Source organism: Rhinoraja longicauda, chromosome 1 (assembly GCF_053455715.1).
Source record: "Rhinoraja longicauda isolate Sanriku21f chromosome 1, sRhiLon1.1, whole genome shotgun sequence".
Classification (NCBI taxonomy): Eukaryota; Metazoa; Chordata; class Chondrichthyes; order Rajiformes; family Arhynchobatidae; genus Rhinoraja; species Rhinoraja longicauda.
In genome coordinates, this window is record NC_135953.1 from 98,648,718 (window position 1) to 98,675,288 (window position 26,571).

The 26,571-nt window shown below is 47.0% G+C and overlaps 1 protein-coding gene across 1 annotated transcript in view; it reads right to left on the reverse strand.

The window, feature by feature from the left end:
* Window positions 1-26,571, reverse strand: part of LOC144595607 (PDZ and LIM domain protein 5-like) — a 235,085-nt gene that overhangs the window by 177,678 nt on the left and 30,836 nt on the right. The window contains exon 3 of the mRNA XM_078403187.1: window positions 963-1,113. Coding sequence (XP_078259313.1) covers window positions 963-1,113 — 151 coding nt within the window. The remainder of the gene's footprint in view (window positions 1-962; window positions 1,114-26,571) is intronic.

A 26,571-nucleotide genomic window follows, 5' to 3' on the forward strand; every position in this document is an offset into this window, starting at 1 on the left:
CACCGCCATTCAATGTGATCATGGCTGATCATTCTCAATCAGTACCCCATCCCTGCCTTCTCCCCATACCCCCTGACTCCGCTATCCTTAAGAGCTCTATCTAGCTCTCTCTTGAATGTATTCAGAGAATTTGCCTCCACTGCCTTCTGAGGCAGAGAATTCCACAGATTCACAACTCTCTGACTGAAAAAGTTTTCCTCATCTCAGTTCTAAATGGCCTACCCCTTATTCTTAAACTGTGGCCCCTTGTTCTGGACTCCCCCAACATTGGGAACATGTTTCCTGCCTCTAACATGTCCAACCCCTTAATAATCTTATACGTTTCGATAAGATCTCCTTTCATCCTTCTAAATTCCAGTGTATACAAGCCTAGTCGCTCGAGTCTTTCAACATATGAAATTCCCGCCATTCCAGGAATTAACCTAGTAAACCTACGCTGCATGCCCTCAATAGCAAGAATATCCTTCCTCAAATCTTTACCACTCTTTAGACTTTTAGAGATACTGCGCGGAAACAGGCCCTTTGACCCACCGAGTCAGCTCCGACCAGCGATCCCTGCACACTGACACTATCCTGCACACACTAGACCCAATTTACAATTTTACCAATGCCAATTAACCTACACTATGTCTCCCGAGTGTGGAAGGAAACCGGAGCACCTGGAGAAAACCCACACTGTCACGGGGAGAACATACAAACTCCGTACAGACAGCACCCATAGTCAGGAGCAAACCGGAGTCTCTGGCGCTGCATGGCAGCAACTCTGCCGCCACGCCACCTGAGTTACTAATGCTACCATGGCTGGTCACTGCATTTCACCCTGTTGATAGCAAGACACAGGAGCAGAATTAGGCCATTCGGCCCATTTGCTCTGATCACATAGCCCGCGGTACCAGTTTGGAGTTGTATCTAGAACTGAAGCCAGTGGTGAAGATTTGACAGGTGAAGGGAGCGATGCTTACCCTGGAGATGGTCAAGGCCATGTTGAAGTCCTTGCCTCCTTGAAGCCTGAATCCCCATGGGGCGGGTCCCAGCAGAGACACTGCGTAGTTGCTCATCCTCAGGCGTTCTCTCTCACACACACTCTCTCTCTCCGGGGACTCAATCAACCAACTGCAGAAACAAGTAAAAAACAGACAAATTACCACAGATGTACCTTGTTATAATTCCACACAAAGCAACTAAATCTAGGCCCGGCACAGTGGTAGAGCCGCTGCCTCACATAATTACATGAGGCTTGTAGGTTAATTGGCTTTGATAAAATTGTAATTTGTCCCTAGTGTGTAGGATAGTGCTAGTGTACGGGGTGATCGCTGGTTGGCTTGGACACGGTGGGACAAATGGCTTGTTTCAGCGCTGTTTCGCTAAAATAAAATCAACTGAACTAAATATTGATCAAAAAACACAGCATGGTAACAGGCCCATTCATCCCAGAGTCTACACCCACCATTCACATTCATTCTATATTATCCCACTTTCGCATCCACTCCCTACACATTGGGGACAATTTGTACAGAGGCCGATTAACCTACAAAACCCGCAAGTCTCTGGGACACGGGAGAAAACCGGAGTACCCTGAGGAAACTCACGCAGTCAGAGGGAGAACGCAGGTTCATAAGTCAATAGACAATAGGTGCAGGAGGAGGCCATTCGGCCCTTCGAGCCAGCACCGCCATTCAATGTGATCATGGCTGATCATTCTCAATCAGTACCCCGTTCCTGCCTTCTCCCCCTATCCTTAAGATCTCTATCTAGCTCTCTTTTGAATGCATTCAGAGAATTGGCCTCCACTGCCTTCTGAGGCAGAGAATTCTACAGATTCACAACTCTCTGACTGAAAAAGTTTTTCCTCAATGGGATCAGAATGAGTCCATTCGGCCCATCGTGTCCACTCCGCCATTCAATCATGACAGATCTCTCTTTCCCTGTCAATCCCATTCTCCTGCCTTCTCCCCACAGCTCCACGCAGTCGTCCCCACAACTCCACATAGTCAGCACCCGGGGTCAGGATCGAACCCGGGGTCCCTGGTGATTTGATGTGAAGCAGCAGCTCTACCCGTCGCACCACGGTGCCATCGATGTGGCCTCTACTAAAAGAAAACCTATACTTGCACTGCAAAGGAGATATGGTGCAAAAGCAGGCCATTCACTTCGGCAGGTCCAATGGTGTGTTTAATGCCCTTCCCTGAATGCATTTACACAACCTGCCACAATCGCTCCTGTGTCATCAGAGTTCCATATTCTCAGTGCCCACTAGGCCAAGTTTCTTTCAAATTTCCCGCTAGATTTATGTGTCAGCCCTTATACCGATGGCATCTGGAAGTCATTAGCTGTCTCATTCCCGCGGACAACTCATTCCCAGTCTCGTTTTTCCTGATGGAGACGACAATTTGCGCAAAGCACTGTATTCTGTGCAAACAAAAAATACTGCAGGAACTCAGAGGATCAGGCAGCATCCTATCAACAACTAGAGAGTGGTCCTGAGCTACCATCTACCTCATTGGAGACCCTCGGACTTTATCTTGCACTAAATGTTGATCCCTTTACTCTATTTCTGTACTCTGGACGGCTCGAATGTAATTATGTACAGTCTTTCCGCTGACTGGATAGAATACGGCAGAAAGCTCTTCACTGAACCTCGGTACACGTGACAATAAATTAAACAAAACACCAGTGGAGGGAAATGGACAGACGACATTTGGGGTCGGGACCCTTATTCAGACACATGGAATAGACGTAAATCTCCATTATATCCACCACTGTAGATTAACAGATGCTTGATTAGTAAGGGTGTCGGGGGTTACGGGGAGAAGGCAGGAGAATGGGGTTCGGAGGGAAAGATAGATTAGCCATGATCGAATGCTGGAGTAGATGATGGGCCGAATGGCCTAATTCTGCTCCGAGAACTTAGGTAGTTTGCCTCAGAAGCTATTTATGGTATGAAGTTGCAGTTTCACAGCAGGTCTGAACTGTTCAATCCCCTCTGAAATACATTTTGATTCCCTGCCCATCAAGCTGGTTTTGATAGTTCTTGCATTAGTTCTTGCCGAGTTGAATGTGTGTCCTTTAAAGAAGGCACGGGAATATTAGAAAGCTAGCCAGGCTTTGGAAAGCATTGGATAGCCCATTCGGTGTGGATACAGTAATCTGGCAGGAATAATGCAGGACAGGAGGAGCCTTCAGTGTACATCCCAAGGAAAAGATTCACCTGCTCTTTGCACAGATGCCCAACTGAAACATTGCGAAACGCTAATGCACACCACTTGTACACAACTACGCTGTTCAGAACGGGTTAGATACAACGGGTAGAAATCGGTCCCACATGGAGTGAAATAGCAAGCAGCTGAACAGGAGGAGCAGAATCGCCTGGCAAAAATTACCCCAAAGCACATCTTTCTCTGTCGAACGAGATATTACAACTGAATTCGATTGATCACGGAACATAAGTTTTACCTTAACGTCGGTACCGGCCTTGGGAGCACGCACTGAACACAGACAGCACGGTGTGAAGCAGCACAGCATTGACTGCCAGCACCCACTATATATAACGAAGCCACTGTAAGGTTACACCGAGGCTTTACGGGGCTGCACTATGAGGTAAGGTGACTGATTTAACAGCTTTGATTTCATTAGCAGACCCGGGCCCCACTTCACAGCGGGTAAACACAGAGTGTTTCTTATACACAAATAAATGCATTCAATTATTAACTATATTTTCAAAACAAACAGGAACAACACACCAACCACCATAATACAAAATATACCAAATATTCTTAATGCTAACTATTCCATAACTATTTGCAATGCTGGTCTAGGATTCATTCATCCCCCCAGCGGACCCGGAACCCGTCCATGGTGTAATATCTGTTTGCTTGATTTCGTTTGACAGAGAGATGTGCTTGGGGACATTGCGTGTTCCTTTTCGATGGACACCCAGGCACGGACGTCACCCCAGAAAAGAGGCAGGCAGTCGGCCTGGGCTGAGCCCTCGTCTGCCTGTAGACCCGGAGCATTGGTGTGGGGAACCTCTGCTGAGGTGCCTCGGTTAGGACAACTTAGCAGCGGTCCGGAATGGGCGATCACCCAAGCCTCGACTCACCTCATGCTGGCTGTAACACTGTAGTAGACACTGTGTTTTGCGTTGACACTGTCAGTCAGACAGTTTAAGAATAAGGGGTAGGACATTTAGAACTGAGATGAGGAAAAACTTTTTCAGTCAGAGAGTTATGAATCTGTGGAATTCTCTGCCTCAGAAGGCAGTGGAGGCCAATTCTCTGAATGCATTCAAGAGAGAGCTAGATAGAGCTCTTAAGGATAGCGGAGTCAGGGGGTATGGGGAGAAGGCAGGAACGGGGTACTGATTGAGAATGATCAGCCATGATCACATTGAATGGCGGTGCTGGCTCGAAGGGCCGAATGGCCTACTCCTGCACCTATTGTCTATTGTCCATTGCCTATTGTCTATTGCCTATTGTCCATTGTCTATTACCGATTGTCTATTGTCTATTGCCTATTGTCCATTGTCTATGACCTATTGCCTATTGTCTATTGCCTATTGTTTATTGCCTAGTGTCCATTGCCTATTGTCCATTGCCTATTGTCTATTGTATGTTGTCTATTGTCTATTGCCCATTGTCTATTGTCTATTGTCAGCCAACTCCCTTCCCCCTGTCGCTAATTCAGCCTCTCCTGAAATCTATCTCTGCTCTTCATCTCAACCGCCCCCTCCCCTCACCCGCTTCTTTCTGGCTATTGGAGTCTCCCACCAATTCCACAAAGGACTTTAGGGGTGGCAGTAGAGTTGCTGCCTCGCAGCACCAGACACCTGGGGTCGAGCCTGACCACGGGTGCTGTCTGCACAGGGTTTGTCCGCTCTCCCAGCTCCTCCCACACTCCAAAGACGTGCACACTTGTAGGTGTGTAGGGAGATAACTGCAGATGCTGGTACAAACCGAAGGTATTTATTCACAAAATGCTGGAGTAACTCAGCAGGTCAGGCAGCATCTTAGGAGAGAAGGAATGGGCGGCATTTCGGGTCGAGACCCTTCTTCAGACTCCCGGTCATTCTACTACTACAGTGTCACATTCAGCTTGCAGGTGAGTTGCCAATTCTAACCTGCCCCTCCTGTGCAGGGTCGCGGTGGTGTGTAACCCGTAGTGTGGGAGGAAACCGGAGCACCCGTGGAAAGGGCAGAGCTCAGTGACTCGCCTCTCAGACAACTTCAGACGCAACATTAAACGCAGGAGTTGAGTGAAACACTAAAACAGTCTCAGGGCGTTACTCAAAACTATGCAAGGTACGGCTTCACCCCGGACCTCTGACCCACACCGTGGGAAGAGATTATCTGATCATTAACCTCCAGCGCTAGGCGACACCTTGCTGTGCGCAAATCTCATCTCGGCGGCACCTCCTTAAATGATTTATGGGCTGTGAGAAAGGTGGTCACGCCCAGGGGTTGGAGAGAAAAAGTGGTGCGGTACTGTCAACATTCACAGAACATGGAACAGCACAGCACAGGACCCAGGCCCTTTGGCCCACAGTGTCTGTGCTGAACACAATGCCAAGTTCACCTGATCTGCCTGATCCATCTCCTACCATTCCAGACCTCTCAATGCGCCTATCCAAAGGCACAACTCTCGTATCTGCCTCCAGCACCGCCCCTGGCAGCACGTTCCTGGCACCCGCCACCCTCTGTATAAAAGTAATTGCCCCACACATCACCTTCAAGCTGTGCCCCTCACACCTTAGGTGAGTCTTTGACATTTCCACCCTGGGGAAAAAGGTTCCATTCTCTACCCTATCAATGCCTCTCATAGTTTTTTTACACTTCCATCAGGTCTCCCCTCACACTTCCGACATGGCAGAGGAAGAGGGAACAATCCAAGTCTATCCAACCTCTCGTTGTAGTTAATACCCAATTCAGGCAGCATTCTGGTAAACCTCCTCTGCCTCCTTCAAAGCCTCCACATCCTTCATGTAATGGGGGATGATAGTTCAAAGGTCTCCAATCTGTGGAGAACATAGAGTGGGGACGTTTTGGGATGGGGCCCTTCTTCAGACAGAGTCGGGGAGAGAGAAACGGGAGATAGGAAAAGATACATAGAACAAATGAATGAAAGGTGTATAAAAAAGGACAAATCAAAGCCAGCAAGGGGAGTGGGCTACACAGGGTGAGCCAGCATTTAATTGACAAGCTGGTGAGGAGATGCCTTCTTGAACCGCTGCAGTCCTTGAAGTGTGGGTCTATATCCACTACACTGCCAGGGAGGGGGTTCCTAATTCCCAGCAGATTTGAAGGACTTCTTCAAACTTTGACCCTGCAACGGTGAAGGAATAGTGATGTGCTATCAAGTGTGGATGGTGCGTGGCTTGCAGGTGATGGTGTTCTCCCTGCCTTTGCCGTCCTTTGTCCTAGCTCAGAGCTGGATGCTTTGGAAGTTGCTGTCTTAGGAGTCTTGCTGAGTTGCTGCTGTGCACCCTGCAGATGGCACTAACTCTCCCATCAGGCAAGATGTACAGAAGTGTGAAAACGCATACCTCCAAATTTAGGGACAGTTTCTTCCCAGCGGTTATCAGGCAACTGAACCATCCTATCACCAACTAGAGAGCTGTCCTGACCTCCCATCCACCTCATTCTTGCCATAGAGGGAGTACAGAGAAGGTTCACCAGATTGATTCCTGGGACGGCAGGACTTTCATATGAAGAAAGACTGGATAGATTCGGCTTGTACTCACTGGAATTTAGAAGATTGAGCGGGGATCTTATAGAAACTTACAAAATTCTTAAGGGGTTGGACAGGCTAGATGCAGGAAGATTGTTCCCGATGTTGGGGAAGTCCAGAACAAGGGGTCACAGTTTAAGGATAAGGGGGAAGTCTTTTAGGACCGAGATCATATCATATCATATATATACAGCCGGAAACAGGCCTTTTCGGCCCTCCAAGTCCGTGCCGCCCAGCGATCCCCGTACATTAACACTATCCTACACCCACTAGGGACAATTTTTACATTTACCCAGCCAATTAACCTACATACCTGTACGTCTTTGGAGTGTGGGAGGAAACCGAAGATCTCGGAGAAAACCCACGCAGGTCACGGGGAGAACGTACAAACTCCTTACAGTGCAGCACCCGTAGTCAGGATCGAACCTGAGTCTCCGGCGCTGCATTCGCTGTAAAGCAGCAACTCTACCGCTGCGCTACCGTGCCGCCCATCCACCTCCCATCCACCTCATTGAAAAGTTTTTTTTTCACACAGAGAGTGGTGAATCTGTGGAATTCTCTACTACAGAAGGTAGTTGAGGCCAGTTCATTGGCTATATTTAAGAGGGAGTTAGATGTGGCCCTTGTGGCTAAAGGGATCAGGGGGTATGGAGAGAAGGCAGGTACAGGATACTGAGCTGGATGATCAGCCATGATCATATTGAATGGCAGTGCAGGCTCGAAGGGCCGAATGGCCTACTCCTGCACCTATTTTCTATGTTTCATTGGTGGCCCGAGGATGATCTTTAATCGGACTTAACCTTGCACTAAACATTATTCCCTTTCCAGACACAAAATACTGGGGTAACTCAGCGGGTCAGGCAGCATCACTGGAGAAAAAGGATGGGTGACGTTTCGGGTCGGGAGCCTTCTTCAAACTGCCCAGTTTCCTGATCAGAAACGTCACTCATCCTTTTTGTCCGGAGATGCTGCCTGACCTGCTGAGTTACTCCAGCACTTTGTGTCTATCTTCAGTATATACCAACATCTGTAGTTCCTTTTTTTAGTTTAGTTTATTGTCACGTGTGCCGCGAGGTACAGTAAAAAGCTACACGTGATTCCCTTTTTCTTGTATCTGTACTGTGGATGGCTTGATTGTAATCATGTACAGTCTTTCCGCTGACTGGATAGCATGCAACAAAAATGCTTTTCACTGCACCTTGGTAAATATGACAATAAATTAAACTAAACCAAAATGCTGCTACTGTGTGTCGTGGTGAGGTGAGTCAATGGTTATGGATGGGGTGCCTCACAAGTAGGCTGCTAAGTCCTGTTAATGTTGCTAACTCCTGTTAATGTTGAGCTCAGTGAGTGTTGTTGAACTGCACTGTCATTCAAGCAAGACAAGAGCCTTGTAGCTAGTGGACAGGCTCTGAGGAATTAGGACTTACTGAAGAAGGGTCTCCACCTGAAACATCACCCATTCCTTCTGTCCCACTGAGTTACTCCAGCTATTTTGTTTCTATCTTCGGTTTAAACCAGCATCTGCAGTTCCTTGTGTAGGAAGGAACTGCAGATGCTGGTTTAAATCGAAGGTAGACACAAAATATTGGAGTAACTCAGTGGGACATGCAGCATCTCTGGAGAGAAGGAATGGGTGATGTTTCAGGTGGAGACCCTTCCTCAGTAAGTCCTAATTCCTCAGAGCCTGAAGGAGACAGAGAGAGAGAGAATGACACGGAGAGACCGAGAGAGAGAGACAGAGAGAAGGAGAGACGGAGAAAGAGAGACACAGAGACGGAGAAAGAGAGTCACAGAGAGACGGGATATGGATCACGTGCAGGCATAGGTGATTAGTTTAGCTTGGCATCATATTCGGTACAAACACTGAGGTCCAAAGGGCCTGTTCCTGTGCTGTACATATGTAGGTGAGAGGAACAGGATCTGGTGACAGAGAGGGATCGCATGTGGAGAGGAGTGATTCAGACCAATAATTTCTCTGATTAACAAGCTGGAAAGAAATGACAAGCTGAGAGGGAGGTCATTCAACAGATTGCGATTAGACCATGGCGAACAGTAACCATTAAAATTGCCACTTGAGAGACATTGCCCACATTCTCAGCAGCATTTAATACAAGACTCTATATATATATATATATATATATCAGCTTGCATGGGTGACGATGAGCTGATTGGATGAAACCGAAGTACACAATGTCCTAAGTCTTCCGCCTGCCAGGGGTCTGTGATATTGAATTTTGATCTGTCGGTATGTTGCAGCAGTCCGGTGATCAGAGCAAAGCCAGCAATTACTTCTCTCCAGAGATGCTGTCCGTCCCGCTGAGTTACTCCAGCATTTTGTGTCTACCAGCAATTACTTTCATGGGCCTGTGTGCTTCTTGCAAAGCCCATCTCTTTACATGATCATCATCCCTGTCTCCTGAAACACTTCCTACTATCCAGGATAATCCCAACCCCCAGGCAGTAAAATCTACTCTGCACGTGTACTGTTACACTGCCAAGATTCAAGAGAGTGATAAGAGAGTCAAGAGTACACACAAAATGCTGAAGTGGTCATGTGTCAGGAGTGTTTTATTGTCATATGTCCCAGACAGAACAATGAAACTTTTACTTGCTGCAGCACAACAGAATATACAAACATAGCACCCAACAATATAGTAAACGAGAAAAAAATGATCAGTATATATAAATATACATATAGAGTAGGTATATACTGTATACTGAACATTTTTTTAGACACACAATAGACACACACACAAACACACATAGATATAACTCAACTGGTCAAGCAGCATCTGTAGCGAAAATGGGTAGGCGACCTTTCACTAAACCTCACTTATCCATTTGATCCACAAATGCTGCCTGACCCGCTGAGTTACTCCCGACTGAAGAAGGGCCCCAACCCAAAACATCACCTACCCATGTTCTCCAGAGAAGCTGCCTGACCTGCTGAGTTACTCCAGCACTTCGTGTCTATCTTTGGTTCAAACTAGCATCTGCAGTTCCTTTTTATTACAAGAGCGTTTGATCGTCATAAATACCAAAACCGGAACAATGAAATTCTTACTTGCAGCAGCATAAGAGGTCTAGAAACACAGTAGCAAAAACGCAGGAATAACAGATAACATAATGATCAAAAGAAAATTCAATGAAAACCCCCCAATATTAGTGCAAAACAAAAGCCCAAAAGTCTCTTGTGCAACTCAGACCTTGCAATTCGAGGGTCAAATGTTTCAAGTTCACTTTTTTCCCCCGCTATACATTGATTCACTGATGGAACCAAGATGACTCAGTAATCTTCACCCAGGCATCGAGATCTTCCTGCAGCAATTACGAATGTTTTTGGGTTTAGTTATTGCCACATGTACTGAGACACAGTGAACACTTTTTTTTTTCTCGCAATCAAACCACACACAAGCACAAAGGGGAAGTGCAAACGGGAAAATAAGCAGAATGCAAAATAGTGTCACAGCTACGGAGAAAGTGCAAGTGAAGAAAAGTGCAAGGACCACAATGAGGTGAGTTGGAAGATCAGGAATTCATCCTTATGAAAGATCGGTTCAAGAGTCTGATAACAGTGAGGGAGAAGATGTCCCTGTGTCTGGTGTTGAGTGCTTTCACCTTTTTGCACATTCAGCCCGATGGGAGAGAGAAGAGAGAATGACTGGGGTCTAAGTGTTCGTTGGTTATGTTGGCTGCTTTCCTGAAGCCTAGCGTTGTGTGGATAGATTCAATGGTGGGGCAAGGCTGGTTTGCATGTTAGACTGGGCAACGTCCACGACTCTCTGCAATTTCTTGCAGTCTTAAACCCGAATCTCTACAAGTGCAGGTCCACCACCAATTTTACGACAACTAGTGGTCCGGAACCTCCTTTAATCCAGACAACATTACGAGAGCGCACTTGAAACCCCCTCCCCCCACAGGTCCCCCTGAAAATGTTACGCCAGGGCCGGGTGAGGCAACCGACCTCGACCTTTTCGGCGGGTCGAATTTGCCCCCTGCAGCTGGGGCTCTGGAACTCATGCCCGGCAGACTCGCTCCCACTGCCGACTTCCGCGGCCGACTTTGAGGGCCGGTATCTCGGCCCCTCGGCGGACCATTCTGGTACCGTTTGACTCCGCTCGGAGGCCGTGACCTCTGTTGGCAAAATGGATAATCCAGAAAGTCTCTGGAACCAAGGGTGCTGGAAAATCAGCATGAACCTGTACTTAGGCACAGTGCTCAGTATTTACAAGTTCCCGTTCCTGCTGTAGATGGGCAAGTGTGGAGATGTTTTGAGTCATAAGCTTTTGCCAAAGCGTCACAATCTCTCACAAACCAGAGCTTTGAGGTGCCCTGAAGTCATGAGGTCTTGTTGCCATGGGCGCGGCTTAAACACAGCCATGGCATCCAAAGTCCAGTAGCTGGGTTGGGGTCATGCCAATTTGGGGCAGCTTGGTTAGAAACATAGAAACATAGAAAATAGGTGCAGGAGTAGGCCATTCGGCCCTTCGAGCCTGCACCGCCATTCAATATGATCATGGCTGATCATCCAACTCAGTATCCCGTACCTGCCTTCTCTCCATACCCCCTGATCCCTTGGGCCACATCTAACTCCCTCTTAAATATAGCCAATGAACTGGCCTCAACTACCTTCTGTGGCAGAGAATTCCACAGATTCACCACTCTTTGTGTGAAAAGAAACTTTCTCATCTCGGTCCTAAAAGACTTCCCCCTTATCCTTAAACTGTGACCCCTTGTTCTGGACTTCCTCATCATCGGGAACAATCTTCCTGCATCAAGCCCGTCCAACCCCTTAAGAATTTTGTACGTTTCTATAAGATCCCCCCTCAATCTTCTAAATCCCAGCGAGTACAAGCCGAGTCTATCCAGTCTTTCTTCATATGAAAGTCCTGCCATCCCAGGAATCAATCTGGTGAACCTTCTCTGTACTCCCTCTCTGGCAAGAATGTCTTTCCTCAGATTAGGAGACCAAAACTGTACGCAATACTCCAGGTGTGGACTCACCAATGCCCTGTACAACTGCGCAGAACCTCCCTGCTCCTATACTCAAATCCCCTCGCTCTGAATGCCAACATACCATTCGCTTTCTTCACTGCCTGCTGCACCTGCATGCCTACTTTCAATGACTGGTGTATCACGACACCCAGGTCTCGCTGCATCTCCCCTTCTCCTAATCGGCCACCATTCAGATAATAGTCTGCTTTCCTGTTCTTGCCACCAACGTGGATAACCAAAGTGGTTTGGGCGGTAGAGCTGCTGTCTCACAGCACCAGAGATCCAGGTTCAATACTATTCGCTACTGTCTGTGTGGAGTTTGCATGTTCTCTTTGTGACTATGTGGGTTTACTCCGGGTGCTCCGGATTCCGCCGACATCCAAAAGACGTGTGGGTTCGTAGGTTAATTGGCCTCTGTAAACGAGCCGTAGTGTGTGCGGAGTGAATGCGAAAGTGGGCTAACATAGAACTTGTGTGAACGGATGATGGATAGTCGGCATGGACATGGTGGGCCGAAGGGTCTGTTTCCATGCTGCATCTCTTAATTCACCTCTTGGATCAGTACAGCGCAGGAATAGAGTAGCCCACAATGTCAATGCTGAACATGATCCCAAGCTATACTAATCTCCTCTGCCTGCATGTGATCCATATTCCTCCATCCCCTGTATATCGATGTACCTGTCTAAAAGCCTCTTAAACGCCACTATCGTATCTGCCTTCACCATCACCCCTGGCAGCGTGTTTCTGGTACCCAGCACCCTCAGTGTAGAAAAAAACCCTGCCCCACACATCTCTAGACTTGGGGAAGGGGGATGAACCACTGTAGTTCAGCGCTGGGCGTGTCAGCCTGAACTATGCGTTCCTGTCACGCGATGACCTTTTGACACAGAAGCAGCTCGATGCACGCAACCATTACCCAGGCATGTCCTTGCAGGTAACTAGTTGCTGATAGAATGGTTCAGTTGCCTGACAACAGCAAGCGGTACAGAAGTGTAAAAACATACGCCTCCAGATTCAGGGAAAGTTTCTTCCCCGCTGCTATCTGGCAATTGAACCATCCTCTCACCAACTAGAGAGCGGTCCTGAGCTACCATCTAACCCATTGGAGACCCTCGGACTATCTTTAATTGGACTTTACCTTGGACTCAACATTATTCCCTTTATCCTGTATCTGTACACTGTGGACAAATTCGTGTAGGGACTTTCCGCTGCCTGGATTGCACGCACCAAAAACGTTTTTCACTGCACCTCGATACACGTGGCAATAAATTAAACTAATTACAAACTCAGAACAGAAATCCGACGAGCCAGTTTTAAACTCTGAAAGGGTTTAATTAAATGAAACACGCAGATGGAGTCCTAGAATCATACAGAACAGAAACAGGTTTTTCAGCCCAACTCGTCCATGCCGAGCTAAATGCTCCATCTACGCCAGTCCCATTTGCCCGTGTTTGGCCCATATGCATCCAAACCTTTCCCATACATGTACCTGTCCAAATTCTTTTAAACTTTTGTTACAGTACCATCCTCAATTAGTTTCTCAGGCAGCTTGTTCCATACACGCACCATCCTCTGTGTGGAAAAAGTTGCACCTCAGGTTTCATATTAAATCTTTCTTGCTATTGAGGGCGTGCAGCGTAGGTTCACTAGGTTAATTCCCGGAATGGCGGGTCTGTCGTATGTTGAAAGGCTGGAACAATTAGGCTTGTATGCACTGGAATTTAGAAGGATGAGGGGGGATCTTATTGAAACATATAAGATAATTAGGGGATTGGACACATTAGAGGCAGGAAACATGTTCCCAATGTTGGAGGAGTCCAGAACAAGGGGCCACAGTTTAAGAATAAGGGGTAGGCCATTTAGAACGGAGATGAGGAAGAACTTTTTCAGTCAGAGAGTGGTGAAGGTGTGGAATTCTCTGCCTCAGAAGGCAATGGAGGCCAGTTCGTTGGATGCTTTCAAGAGAGAGCTGGATAGAGCTCTTAAGGATAGCGGAGTGAGGGGGTATGGGGAGAAGGCAGGAACGGGGTACTGATTGAGAGTGATCAGCCATGATCGCAATGAATGGCGGTGCTGGCTCGAAGGGCTGAATGGCCTACTCCTGCACCTATTGTCTATTGTCTATTGTCCTCTCACCTTAAAGGTATGCCACCTACTTTTTGATTTTCTTACTCTGGGTAAAAGATTTGTTCCATATACCCGCCACCTTCTTTGTGATAAAGGTTGCCTCCTCACCTTAAATCCATGCTCTCTTGTTCTTGATTTCTCTACCCTGGGAAAAAGATTCTGTGCATTCATCCTATCTCATGCCTTTCAGCTTCTTGCACTCTGAGGAATGAAGTCTTAGCCTGCCCAACCTCCCTGTAGCTCTTACAATATCCTCGTAAATCTTCCCCGCACCCTTTCCAGCTTGACAACAAGCGTGATAACAATTTAAACATTAGTAATGATGTTCAGAAGAATTGGCACAGAAGAAAATATCCAGTGTGGACGTTCAGCTCCTCCATGTCCTACAGTAGAAATGGCTAACTGACCCAGTTAACATTAGACTTTAGGGATACAGCGCGAAAACAGGCCCTTCGGCCCACCGAGTCCACGCTGACCAGCGATCATCCCATACACTAGCACTATGCTACACACTCGGGATAATTTGCTATTTTTTTGCTGAAGCCAATTAACTTGCAAACTTGCACATCTTTGGAGTGTGGGAGGAAACCGGAGCACCCGGAGAAAACGCATGCTGTCACAGGGAAACGCACAAACTCCATACAGACAGCACCGTTAGTCAGGATCAAACCCGGGTCTCTGGTGCTGCAAGGCAGCAACTCTACCGATGTGCCACTGTGCCGCCCACAAAAGACTCATAGAAGACTCATAGAACAGTACAGCACAGGAACAGGCCCTTCAGCCCACAATGTCTGTGCCGAACACGATGCCAAGACCAACTCTTACTTGCCTGCACGTGATCTATATTCCTTTGTTCTCTGCATATCCATGTGCCGATCCAAAAGTCTCTTAAATGCACGATGGTATCTGACTCCACCACCTCCCCTCCCAGCAATGCATCCCGGGCACCCACTGTGTCAAAAAACTGATTGAGGGATTTTTTTGGGGGGGGGAGGGGCTGTTAGTTGTCAGAGATCCAAATCCATAGAGAGTCTTGAGAATGCCCTGTTCTTTAACTGGACGCGGTGTGTCAATTAACAGTGGGGATGATTAATGAATGGGTCGTGGGACATTGGGACAGAGCGAGCGGAGCTTTAGACAACTGCCGGAGAACGGAGTGGGTGTTAATTATTTAGTTTATTATCACAGCGACGTGTACCAAGGTGCAGTGAAAGCTATTTTGTTGCGTGCTTTCCAGTCAGCAAAAAGACTATACACGATTACAATCTAGCCCTCCACTGCGTACAAATACAGGAGAAAGGGAACAATGTTTCATGCACGATAAAGTCCAGTAAGGTCCAATTAAAGATAGTTCGAAGGTCTCCAATGAGGTAGATGGGAGGTCAGGACCGCTCTCTGGTTGGTGATAGGATGTTTCAGTTGCCTGGGGAACACTGGAGTAGACTTTAGACTTTAGAGATACATCAAGTCCACGCTGAGCAGCAATCACCCTGTTCACTAGCACAATCCTATGCATGACGTTCAATTTACAACCTCTTTCCTGAAGCTAATTAAACTTAGGGACAATTTTACAATTTTTACCAAAGCCAATTATCCAACAAATCTGTATGTCTTTGTAGTGTGAGAGGAAACCAGAGCACCCGGAGAAAACTCACAGTAACGGGACAGCACAATGGTAGTTTCTGCCTGACAGCGCCAGAGTCCCGGGTTCGATCCTGAATAGGGTGCTATTTGTAAGTTCTCCTTGTGGGTTTTCCAGTTTTCTCTCACACTCCAAAGACATAGAGGTTTGTAGGTTAATTGGCTTTGGTAAAGATTGTAAATTGCCCCTAGTGTGTGTAGGATAGTGCTCGTGTACGGAGATCGCTGGTCGGTGAGGACTCGGTGGGCCGAAGGGCCTGTTTCCACACTGTATCTCTGAACAAAACACAGGGAGAACGTATAAACTCGGTACAGGCAGTACCCATAGTCAGGATCAAACCTGAGTCTCTGGCGATACAAGGCAAAAACTCTACTGCTGCGCCACTCTTTAATACGATGTATAGTACAATGGATTTAAAGATTTTTCAGATCACGTCAGTGGTGACAAAAATCTGGTTGAGGATCTCAACTGCAGATGAACTGAACAGAGAAATAAAATTGGACACTTCAGCTCTGATGTTGACGTGGGTTCATTCAATTTGGAACCTTCTTGAAAATAAATACATTTTGCCCGAGGACAGATGGTATCATGATACTCAGACCACAGCCGTCTCGGAAACATGCTTTGAAGATGCAAGGCAATATATCTGGCAATTAACTGCATCTTTCATCACAGCCGTTCCACGAACAAAGGAGCAAAGTGCAGACACTCTCAGCATAATCATATTGTGGGAGCTCCTTCACCACATACTTCAAAGACATGTCTCACGCGACCAAGGATTTACAGTCATAGCGCATGGAAACAGGCACTTCAGCAGAATTCGTCCAAGATGCCCCATCTTAGTTAGTCCCATTTGCTCTGGTTTGGCCTATATCATTCTTAACCTTTCCTATCCATGTACCTGTCCAAGTGTCTTTTAAAAGCCTCACAGCGCCAGAGACCCACGTTCGATCCTGACTTTGGGTACTGTCTGCGTGGAGTTTGCACGTTCTGCATGCCACAACATGGGTTTCCTCCAAGTGCTTCGGCTTCCTCCACCTTCCCAAGGAGGTGCAGGCTGGTAGGTTAATTAGCCTCGGTAAATTTCCCTTAGTGTGCCGGGAGTGGACGAGAAAGTGGAATAACATAGAATTAATGTGAATGGGTGATCGATGGCCAATGTGGACTCGATGGGCAGAAGGGCCTGTTCTCACGAAAATAAAATAAACGCTGTCTTAGCAACTGCCTCAACTATCTCCCCTGCATCTTGTTCCATACACCCACCATCCTCTCGGTGGAAAATGTGCCCCTCAAGTTTGTATTAAATCTCAATTTAAACACATGTCCTCTGATTTTGATTCTCCTGTGCTGGATGAAAGACTCTGTGCATTCACCCGATTTATTTCCCTCAAGATCACCCTTCAACCTCAACCCCTGCTCCAAGGAATAAACAAGGAACTATTTGCCCACCTCTCCTGGTAGCTCACTCCCTCAAGTCCAGACAACATTCTTGGAAATCTTCTCTGCATTCTTTTCAACTTTTGTAACTAGAAAATTTTGCACAAATGTCATGTTTTCGTACAGTTGTTTAATTTAGTTTACTTTAGAGATAGAGCACGGAAACAGGCCCTTCAGCCCACCGAGTCCGTGCCGACCAACAATCACCCATACATTAGTTCTATCCTACACACTAGGGACAATTTATAGAAGCCAATTAACCTACAAACCTGCACGTCTTTGAATGTGGGAGGAAACCGGAGCACCCAGAGAAAACCCACGTGGTCACAGGTAGGATGTACAAACTCCATACAGACTACACCCGCAGTCAGGATCGAACCTTGATCCCTGCGCCACCATGCCACTCCACGGTTGGGTAGAAGGTATAATTTATGTTTTTTGTGTCTTTGTTTGTGTCCATGTGGCCCTTGATGCTGCTGCAAACAAGATTTTCATTGTACTTGTACCTCACCATGTATATGACAGTGAACTCAACCTGACATGAACTGCCACCAATTCTATTGACCCAAGCATCTGCTTTCTCGCAGTTCACAACTCCTCGGAGCTGAATTAGGCCATTCAGCCCATCGAGTTGAATAGTGAAAGGCCTGGACAGAGTGGATGTGGAGAAGATGTTTCCACTAGTGGGTGAGTTCCAGATCCAGTATCCTTTAGCAGACAAGAACAATCTGTGCCACAGACATTGCATTCAACTCTGAGAGCAGAAAGGACCGGGAATTGTTTTAAAGAGATTAAAATAACTGCTGATGCTGGAATCTTGAGTATAAAATAAACTACCAGAGGAGGGGCGCAGTGGGTCAGGCAGCATGTATGGAGAGACTCCCAACTCCAACAGTCTGAAGAAGGTTCCCGACCTGAAAGGGCGTCTATCCTTGTTCTCTAAAGATGCTGCCTGACCTGCTGTTACTTCAGCACTTTGTGGGGGGTTTTTCCTGTAAACAGCATCTGCAAATCCTTGTGGCTCCACCCATCACTTGCCAACTTCGTCCCACATCCACCTCTTTACCAGCATTCCCTTCCCCCCCCCCCATCAACCTCCCCCCTCCCCTCACCCACTTACCTCCCCTCCCCCTCCCCCCCACCAACCTCCCCCTCCCCCAACCTCACTCCACCCCCCTGTCCATTGAGTGTATAGAGTGGAAGAGAACACGGGATAACATAGAATTAGTGTGAACAGGTGACTGATGGTCATCAAGGACTCGGTGGGCCGAATAACCTGTTTCCTTGCTGTATCACTAAACTAAACACAAAACCTCAGCTCACCCATTCCCACCCCAGATGCTGCCTGACCCGCTGAGTTCCTCCAGCACAACACAAAGTGTTTTGTACTGGCCCATTATTAGAAATGGGTTGCTGGTTAATTCTGATTAAAGGGTTATTAATCCCTCGCCCTCCCCCACATCCGCTGCCTGCTAAAACTTTCCCAGCATTTCCTGTTTTCACTACGAGCTGAAATGGCACATTTCTCCCAATCCAAGTCAACTGTGAAACCGCATTCTAATGAAATCTATACATCACCTATTCACAGGGAGGAGTGGCACAATGAGCACATTATGAGCTTGCCTAAATACAGATTTCATCTTTGTTGAAAGCAGCATTAATCAAAATAGCCAGCCTTCGAACAAAACAGGCAAGCAGCACCAGGCAGGTCTAGCAGAACGCAAGCTCCAACACGCTGAATAGTGGGCGCAGTGAAAGGAAATAGATTTCAATAGCACCTTCTAAATGCCATTCACATCACATCCATTGCTTTCAAAATGCATTGGGAAACATGACGGGACTTTTTCCTTTGGAACATGGGGGGCTGAGGGGTGACCTTAGTTTAGAGATGGAAACAGGACCTTCGTTAGAAATGGGTTGCTAGTTAATTCCAATTAACCAGCGAGTCCGCGCTGACCAACGATCACCCGTGCGTACACAAGTTCCATCTAGTCAAGTCAAGTCAAGTCAATTTTATTTGTATAGCACATTTAAAAACAACCCACGTTGACCAAAGTGCTGTACATCAGTTCAGGTACTAAGAACGAACATACAATGGCACACAAATATAACAGCACATACATAACACAGTTCACAGCGCCCCCTCAGAGGGCCTCAAACGCTAGGGAGTAGAAATAGGATTTGAACCTGGACTTAAAGGAGTCGATGGAGGGGGCAATTCTGATGGGGAGAAGGATGCTGTTCCACAGTCTATGAGCTGCAACCGCAAAAGCACAGTTGTAATCATGTATTGTCTTTCCACTGACTGGTTAGCACACAACAAAAGGCTTCTCACTGTACCACGCTACACGTGACAATAAACTAAGCTAAACTCCAACACACCAGGGACAATTGTGAATTGACAGAAGCCAATCACCTACAAACTTGCTTGTCTTTGGAAGGTGGGAGGAAACCGGAGCACCCAGAGAAAACCCACAGTCACAGGGAGAACGTACACACTCCACACAGACAGCACCCATAATTAGGATCAAACCCGAGTCTCCTCCACTGCAAGGCAGCAACTCTACCGCTGCACCACTGTGCCGATGAGGGGCAATGTCAAAAGTGAATGCTGGGTCTTTTGGCCAGGGTAGGGGATCCTAAACTTACAGGGCAGAGGTTGAAGGTGAGAGGAGGGAAATTTAAAAGGGACCACAGTTGCAATTTTGTTCAGTCAGAGGGTAGTCCATATCTGGAACGAGTTGCCAGAGGAATCTGCAGAACCGGCTAATTACGACTTTTAAAATACATTTAGGCAAATATATGGGCAGGAATGTGGGTCAAATACGGGCAAATGGGACTAGCCCTATATGCTAACTTGGTTAGCATGGACACAGTGGGCTTGTTTCCATGCAGTAAACTCTATAACACAGCCAACACAGAGCTCCTCAAAACAGCAAATTAGATTGCTAGGTATCACAAAATGCTGGAGTAACTCAGCAGGTCAGGCAGCATCTAGGAGAGAGGGAATGGGTGACGTTTTGGGTCGAGACCCTTCTTCAGATTTACTTCTTCAGTTACTCCAGCATTTTGTGATACCTTCGATTTGCACCAACATCAGCAGTTATTTTCCTACACTAAATGAGATTTCTATATATTACTTAAGAGCTATGCAGCACAGAAACAGGTCCTATGTCCCAACAAAACCATGCCAAGCTACATCTGAATTAATCCCATTCGCCCGCTTATGGCCCACGTCCCTCTAATCTTTCCTATCCATGTACCTGTCCAAGATGAGTACTTGATGCCAGTATGTATGTACACTGCGGGCCAAAGGACCCGTTGTTTCTGTGTTGTAGGACAGGTCCACCATCGATTTTCTGGCACTGGTGGTCCGGAACCTCCTTTAATCCGGACAGAATTAAGAGAGCGCACTTGAAATCCCCTCCAGAAGTCACCCTGAAAATGTGGCACCTAGGCCGGGTCAGACGGCCGATCTACAACTCTGCGCCAATTGGCGAGTCGAATTTACCCCCTGCGGCCGGGGCTCTGGAACTCCAGCCCGGCTAGAGCCAGCGGATCCGTTCCCATAGCTGACCTCCGAGGCTGAATTTGTGGGCCGGCATCTCAGCTCCTCGACGGCCTAGGCCGTTCAACCTCATCTCGGAGGCCGTGGCCTCTGTTGGTCCGGCAATACAGATAATCCAGAAAGGCTTTGGAACCGAGGGTGCCGGATAATCGGTGGTGGACCTGTACCCTATGCTATGACCAGACGTTGAGTGGATGTGGCATTCCTTTCACAATAGACAATAGGTGCAGGAGTAGGCCATTCGGCCCTTCGAGCCAGCACCGCCATTCAATGTGATCATGGCTGATCATTCTCAATCAGTACCCCGTTCCTGCCTTCTCCCCATACCCCCTGACTCCGCTATCCTTAAGAGCTCTATCTAGCTCTCTCTTGAATGCATTCAGAGAATTGGCCTCCACTGCCTTCTGAGGCAGAGAATTCCACAGATTCACAACTCTCTGACTGAAAAAGTTTTTCCTCATCTCAGTTCTAAATGGCCTACCCCTTATTCTTAAACTGTGGCCCCTTGTTCACTAATCTCCCTTAAACTTAGTTTTGTGGGTTCCCTGACAAAGGTGGCGATCGCTGAACATTTCCCCCAAGACGGTGACAGACAACACCACGCAACCTTAACACTGAACTCGAGCATATAATCAGGCTGATGAACAAGTCTGCAGAGAAGGACACAACCAACAACCATCTGCCCATGACTCAGAGGTGTGGCATAGATTACCACCGTGCATAAATACATACTTCTTGGCTGTGGGGAGCATTAATCAAAACAGCGGCGCTTTGAACAGGAGGCGAAGCTTGCAGATGCGTGTATGGGAAATCACAAGCTCTGACTTGCTGTACACCAGAGCGAATCACAAGGATATGCCGGGGAGCCAGCCGCCTTAAAGCAGAGGCCTGCAAGAAAGATGTTTGCTATTGCAAAACTTGCTTCCTGCATCAAGGATGCAAGGCCTGGTCTTAAACCCACGCAAAGCGAGCAATTCACAAGCAGCACTGTCGCCCTTTGACAGGCTAGGCGACACCACAGACCCGGCAGCGAACCAAATACAACCTTTCACATGGATTGGCAGACAGCAATAAAAGGTTCACAGCCCATTGGAAACCCTTGTTGCCAATCAAGATAACGCCACACAGCTTGCTCCGGGTTAAATTCAGAATCTGCAGGGAACCGCTTGGAAAGTTTGTTCCTTTTCCGAAATAACATTTGCACTCTTAAACACTCAAATTAAAATGCACTCTGAACGTTTAAAGCGGAGCACTATTTACAAAAATGTTCTGCCATAATGAGGCGGCACGGTAGCTGTATATATATTATGATGATATATGATAAAGCCTGTCGCTTTTAGCAAGTTCCAGGTCGACTACTAGAAGGGAGGCACTAACCAAAGCGTGAGTTTTAAAAGTGCTACGAAAAGACAAAAAGTAATGAATTAAATTTGTAGATTAACAGATAACTTTAAAAGCCTGCAGACTATCAATAATACTGACTCTCCAGCTCTTTGAAAGCGCAGGGAATCAGCAGCTCCGATTCACTTAGCTCCTCCGCTCTAACCTGATTCTCTTTCCTTCCTGTATTTGGTGGACAATTACTTTGCATGTGTCAAAAGTCTTTTGTAAAATGCAAACGTTGACCCCACCCCACCTCTCCCCACCCCACCCCTCCCCTCCCCTCATCTCCTCACCTCTCCCCTCCTCTCCTCTCCCATCCTCACCTCTCCCCCCTCTCCTCCTCACCCCTCCCCTCACCTCTCCCCTCCTCACTCCCCACCTCGCCTCACCTCTCCCCTCCTCACCTCTCCCCTCCTCACCCCTCCTCTCCTCTCCCCTTCTCTCCCCACCCCACCTCTCCCCTCCTCACCACTCCTCACCTCTCCTCTCCTCACCTCTCCTCTCCCCACCTCTCCTCTCCCCACCACTCCTCTCCCCACCACTCCTCACCTCTCCGGCGTGCGGTCAGATGCAAGGTTCGAATGGAACTCGGTGTTACAGATCGGGAACCCAGGCAACGTTCTGTTGGAACGTCGTGTTGCGACTCGGAGACCGGTCCGGGGCAACGTTCTATTGCAACTGGGAGACCGGTCCGGGGCAAGGTTCTATCCGATACGATGTCTGCGGTCGCGGGGCCGGGCGGGCGTGGGCTCGGGCTCCACCAGTCAGTCTCCGCTCAGTGAAATAAGCGCGCTGCCCTTATCTCCGCACTACCGTCACATCCAACTCTTTCACTGAGCAAAGAGCCAGGAGGAGGAGGCGGAGGCGGCAACGAAAACTGCCCTCCCTGCTTCCCCACCCATTGACGTAACATGACTTTGTTTGTTTTTTTAACGGGGAGGGGGTGGTAGTGAAACTAGAACAATAAGAGCACAATAACCTTGAGTGAGTTTGTTCGTCGCTGGCAAGCATTGGCTGAAGGTACTTTGTACAAATTCATTTTACTTAAATCAAGTGGGAAATTAGTCATATAACAGATTGCTACAAACCTAAATTTCTTGCACAATTAATTACGATGTTATTTTTTTGCATTTTTGTTTATTTTATTGTCACGTATACCGAAGTACAGTGAAAAGCTTTAGTTACCTGCTGTCTAGTTAGCGGAAAGACTATACACGATTACAATCGAGCCATCCACTGTGTACCGATGTAACGTTTAGTGCAAGATAAAATCCAGTGAAGTCCGATTAAAGATAGTCCGAGGCTCTCCAGTGAGGTAGATGGTAGCCCAGGACCACTCGCGAGTAGGATGGTTCAGTTGCCTGGTAGCAGCTGGGAAGAAACTGTCCCTGAACCTGAAAGTGTGCATTTTCACACTTCTGCACCTCTTGCCTGATGTGCTAGTGGAGAAGAGGGGGTGACAATATCTACTAATCATTTATTATCTATTTACAGGTTGAGGGGAGACCTGATAGAAGTATATACAAATTATTAGAGGCATAGAATGAATGAATGAATATAACTTTATTGTCATTCAAAACTATACAGACGAGTGCATATTTGAACGAAATTCCGTTGCAACTGGCTCACAATGTAACACCAAATAATAAAAATTGATTAAAGAAAAATAAATAAAGAAGTAACTCGCACATAAAATAATGGCGGTAGATCATTGTGAATTCAAGAGTCTGATGACTCGGGGGAAGAAGCTATTGCAGAACCTGGCTGTTCCGCTCCGTATGCTGCAGTACCTTTTTTTAAATTTTTTAAATTTTATTTAAATTTTAACAAAACAAATACATGTATGAACTCATAGTACGCGATGGTACCTACATTATAAATTCGATTATACATTTAAATTCGATTATACCTGTATTGTTCTGTATTATCTCCCCACCCACAACCCCCCTCCCCCCCACCCCCCAGTTAGAAAAAAGAGGAAAAAGGAGAAGAAGAAAGACAAAGAAATAAAAAAAAAATTAAAAAGGAAAGAAAGAAAGAAAGAAGGGAACCTGGAGACAAGAAGGAAACACTTCCGGCTAATTTCTTATTAAATTCTTTTTAGGGGTATCAAAACAATCCTGAAATTAAATATTTCCAATTCTTAATCCTAGTTTTAAAGTGAATGGGTTCCAAAGTTTAAAAAATAAATCATATTTATCTCTCAGATTATAAGTAGCTTTTTCTAATGTAGTACCTTTGACCAGAGGGCAGCAGGGTGAACAGTCCATGATGGAGATGGGTGGGGTCTTTAATGAGATTTTTGGCCTTGGACAAGCAGCGTTTGTGTACAATGTCCTGGATGGAAGAAAGTGAAGTCCCGATGATTTTCTCAGCCGTCCTCACCACTCTCTGCACGGACTTCCAGTCTGAGGCTTTGCAGCCCCCAGACCAGACAGAGATGCCGTTGGTCAGTATGCTCTCTATGGTGCCTCTGTAGAAAGTGGTGGTGATGGGGGAGGTGTGCTCTTCTCATCCGGTGCAGCAAGTGCAACTGCTGCTGGGCTCTCTTGACTAGAGATGCAGTGTTTAGGGACCAGGTCAGACTGTCTATGATCTGCACCGCCAGGAACTTAGTGCTACTGACTGCCTCCACCTTGGTGTCACTGATGTGGAGTGGTGTGTGCCTGCGCCGTTTTCTCCTGAAGTCAACGATTATCTCCATCGATAGGGTAGACAGAACCTTTTTTCCCCTTTCTCTTGTTTGGAAATGTCAAAGACGAGAGAGCATAGCTTTAAGGGTGCGAGGGACAAAGTTTAAAGGTGGTGTGTGGGGGTCAAGTTGTTTATACAGAGAATGTTGGGTGCCTGGAACGTGCTGCCAGGGGGGTTGGTGGAGGCAGATGTGATAGGGGCATTTAAGAGGCTTTTAGATTTACAAATGGATATATGGTCATAAGATCATACGTGATAAGAGCAGGATTAGGCCATTCGGACCATCAAGTCTACTCTGCCATTCAATCATGGCTGATCTATCTCTCCCTTCTGACCCCATTTTCCTGCCTTCTACCCATAACCTCTCACACCTTTCAGGGTGCAATGGGAAAAAGGAAATTGAGAGATTTTTACAAGCAGGTGAGATCAGTTTATCTTGGCATTATGTTCGGCACAGACATTGTGGGCCTTCCTGTGCTGTATGTGTTATATAAACTGGAATTCCCCAAATGTTTTGTCCAAATGTACCAGCGCAAAACAAAATAATACTTTTTGGAATTGAAATTGCAGAGAATTGGGGACATAGGCCAGACCATCACTCAAACCAACCTCCCATTGACTCAGTCTACACTTCACGCTGCCTTGGCAAGGCCACTAGCACAATCAAGGACGAGTCTCATCCCGGTCACTCCCTCTTCTCCCTTCTCCCATCAGGCACAAGGTACAGAGTGTGAAAATGGACACCTCCAGAATCAGGAACAGTTTCTTCCCTGCGGTTATCAGGCGATTAAACTGAGGTGGACCGAGGCAAGACTCGCTGAGTCTACACTTGGTCTTGCCGATGTACAGAAGTCCACATTGGGAACACCAGACACAGTCGATGAGGTTAGAGGAGTGCACATGAACCTCTATCTCGCCTTGGAGGAGGAACCTGTCTTGGCTGAAGGGTTCTACCCTGAAACGTCACCTGTTACCAACAAGAGAGTGGTCCTGACCACGCAACTTTTGAGCTATGTTTAATTGGACTTGACTGGACTTTATTTTACACTAAACGCTATTCCCTTTATCCTATATCTGTACCCTGTGGACGGCTTGAATGTAATCATGTATAGTCTATTCTCTGGCTGGATAGCACGCAACAAAAAATCCCTTCACTGTACCTCTGTACACGTGACAATAATGAACTAAATCTGAGCAAATCACAAAGTGCTGGAGTAACTGGTCATACAACTGCTGTCATCTATGGAGGGAATGGATAGACAGATGACATTTTGGGTCGGGACCTTTCCTCAGTCTTGATACTTGATATGACATGGCCTCAAACCTTTCCTATCAAACCAATGTTTATTGGTAGCTCAGGCCCTCAGGCCTTGCTAACAACCTTATAAATCATCTCTGCATTCTTTCCAGCTAAGTGTCATCTTTCCTATGGCAGGGTAGTAAAGACTGAACACAATACTCCAAATGTGGCCTCGCCAATGTCTTGTACAGCTGTAACATGACGTACCAGCTTTTATACTCAATACCCTGACTGTTGAAGGCCAATGTACCAAAAGCGTTCTTTACCACCTCACCTACCTGTGATGCTACTTTCATGGAACTATGTACCTGTACTCCGAGATCCTTCTGCTCCACAACACTCCCCAAGGCCATACCATTCACTGTAAAAAAACTTCCCTGGTCTGACTTCTCAAAATGCCATATCTCGAACTAATCTGTATTAAATCTGTGGGGTGTTGTATTTTGGGAAGTCTAACATGGGCAGGACCTACAGAGTGCATGGTAAGGCTCTGGGGAGTGTTGTAGAGCAGAGGGATCTAGGAGTGCAAGTGCATGTTTCCTTGAAGGTCGAGTCAGTTGGGACTAGTGTAGCTGGGACATGTTGGCTGGTGTGGGCAAGTTGGGCCGATGGGCCTGTTAACACTATGACTATGTCTCTAAACTCCACTAGGCATTCCTCGGCCCACTTGCCCAGCTGTTCAAGATCGTGCTGTAATAT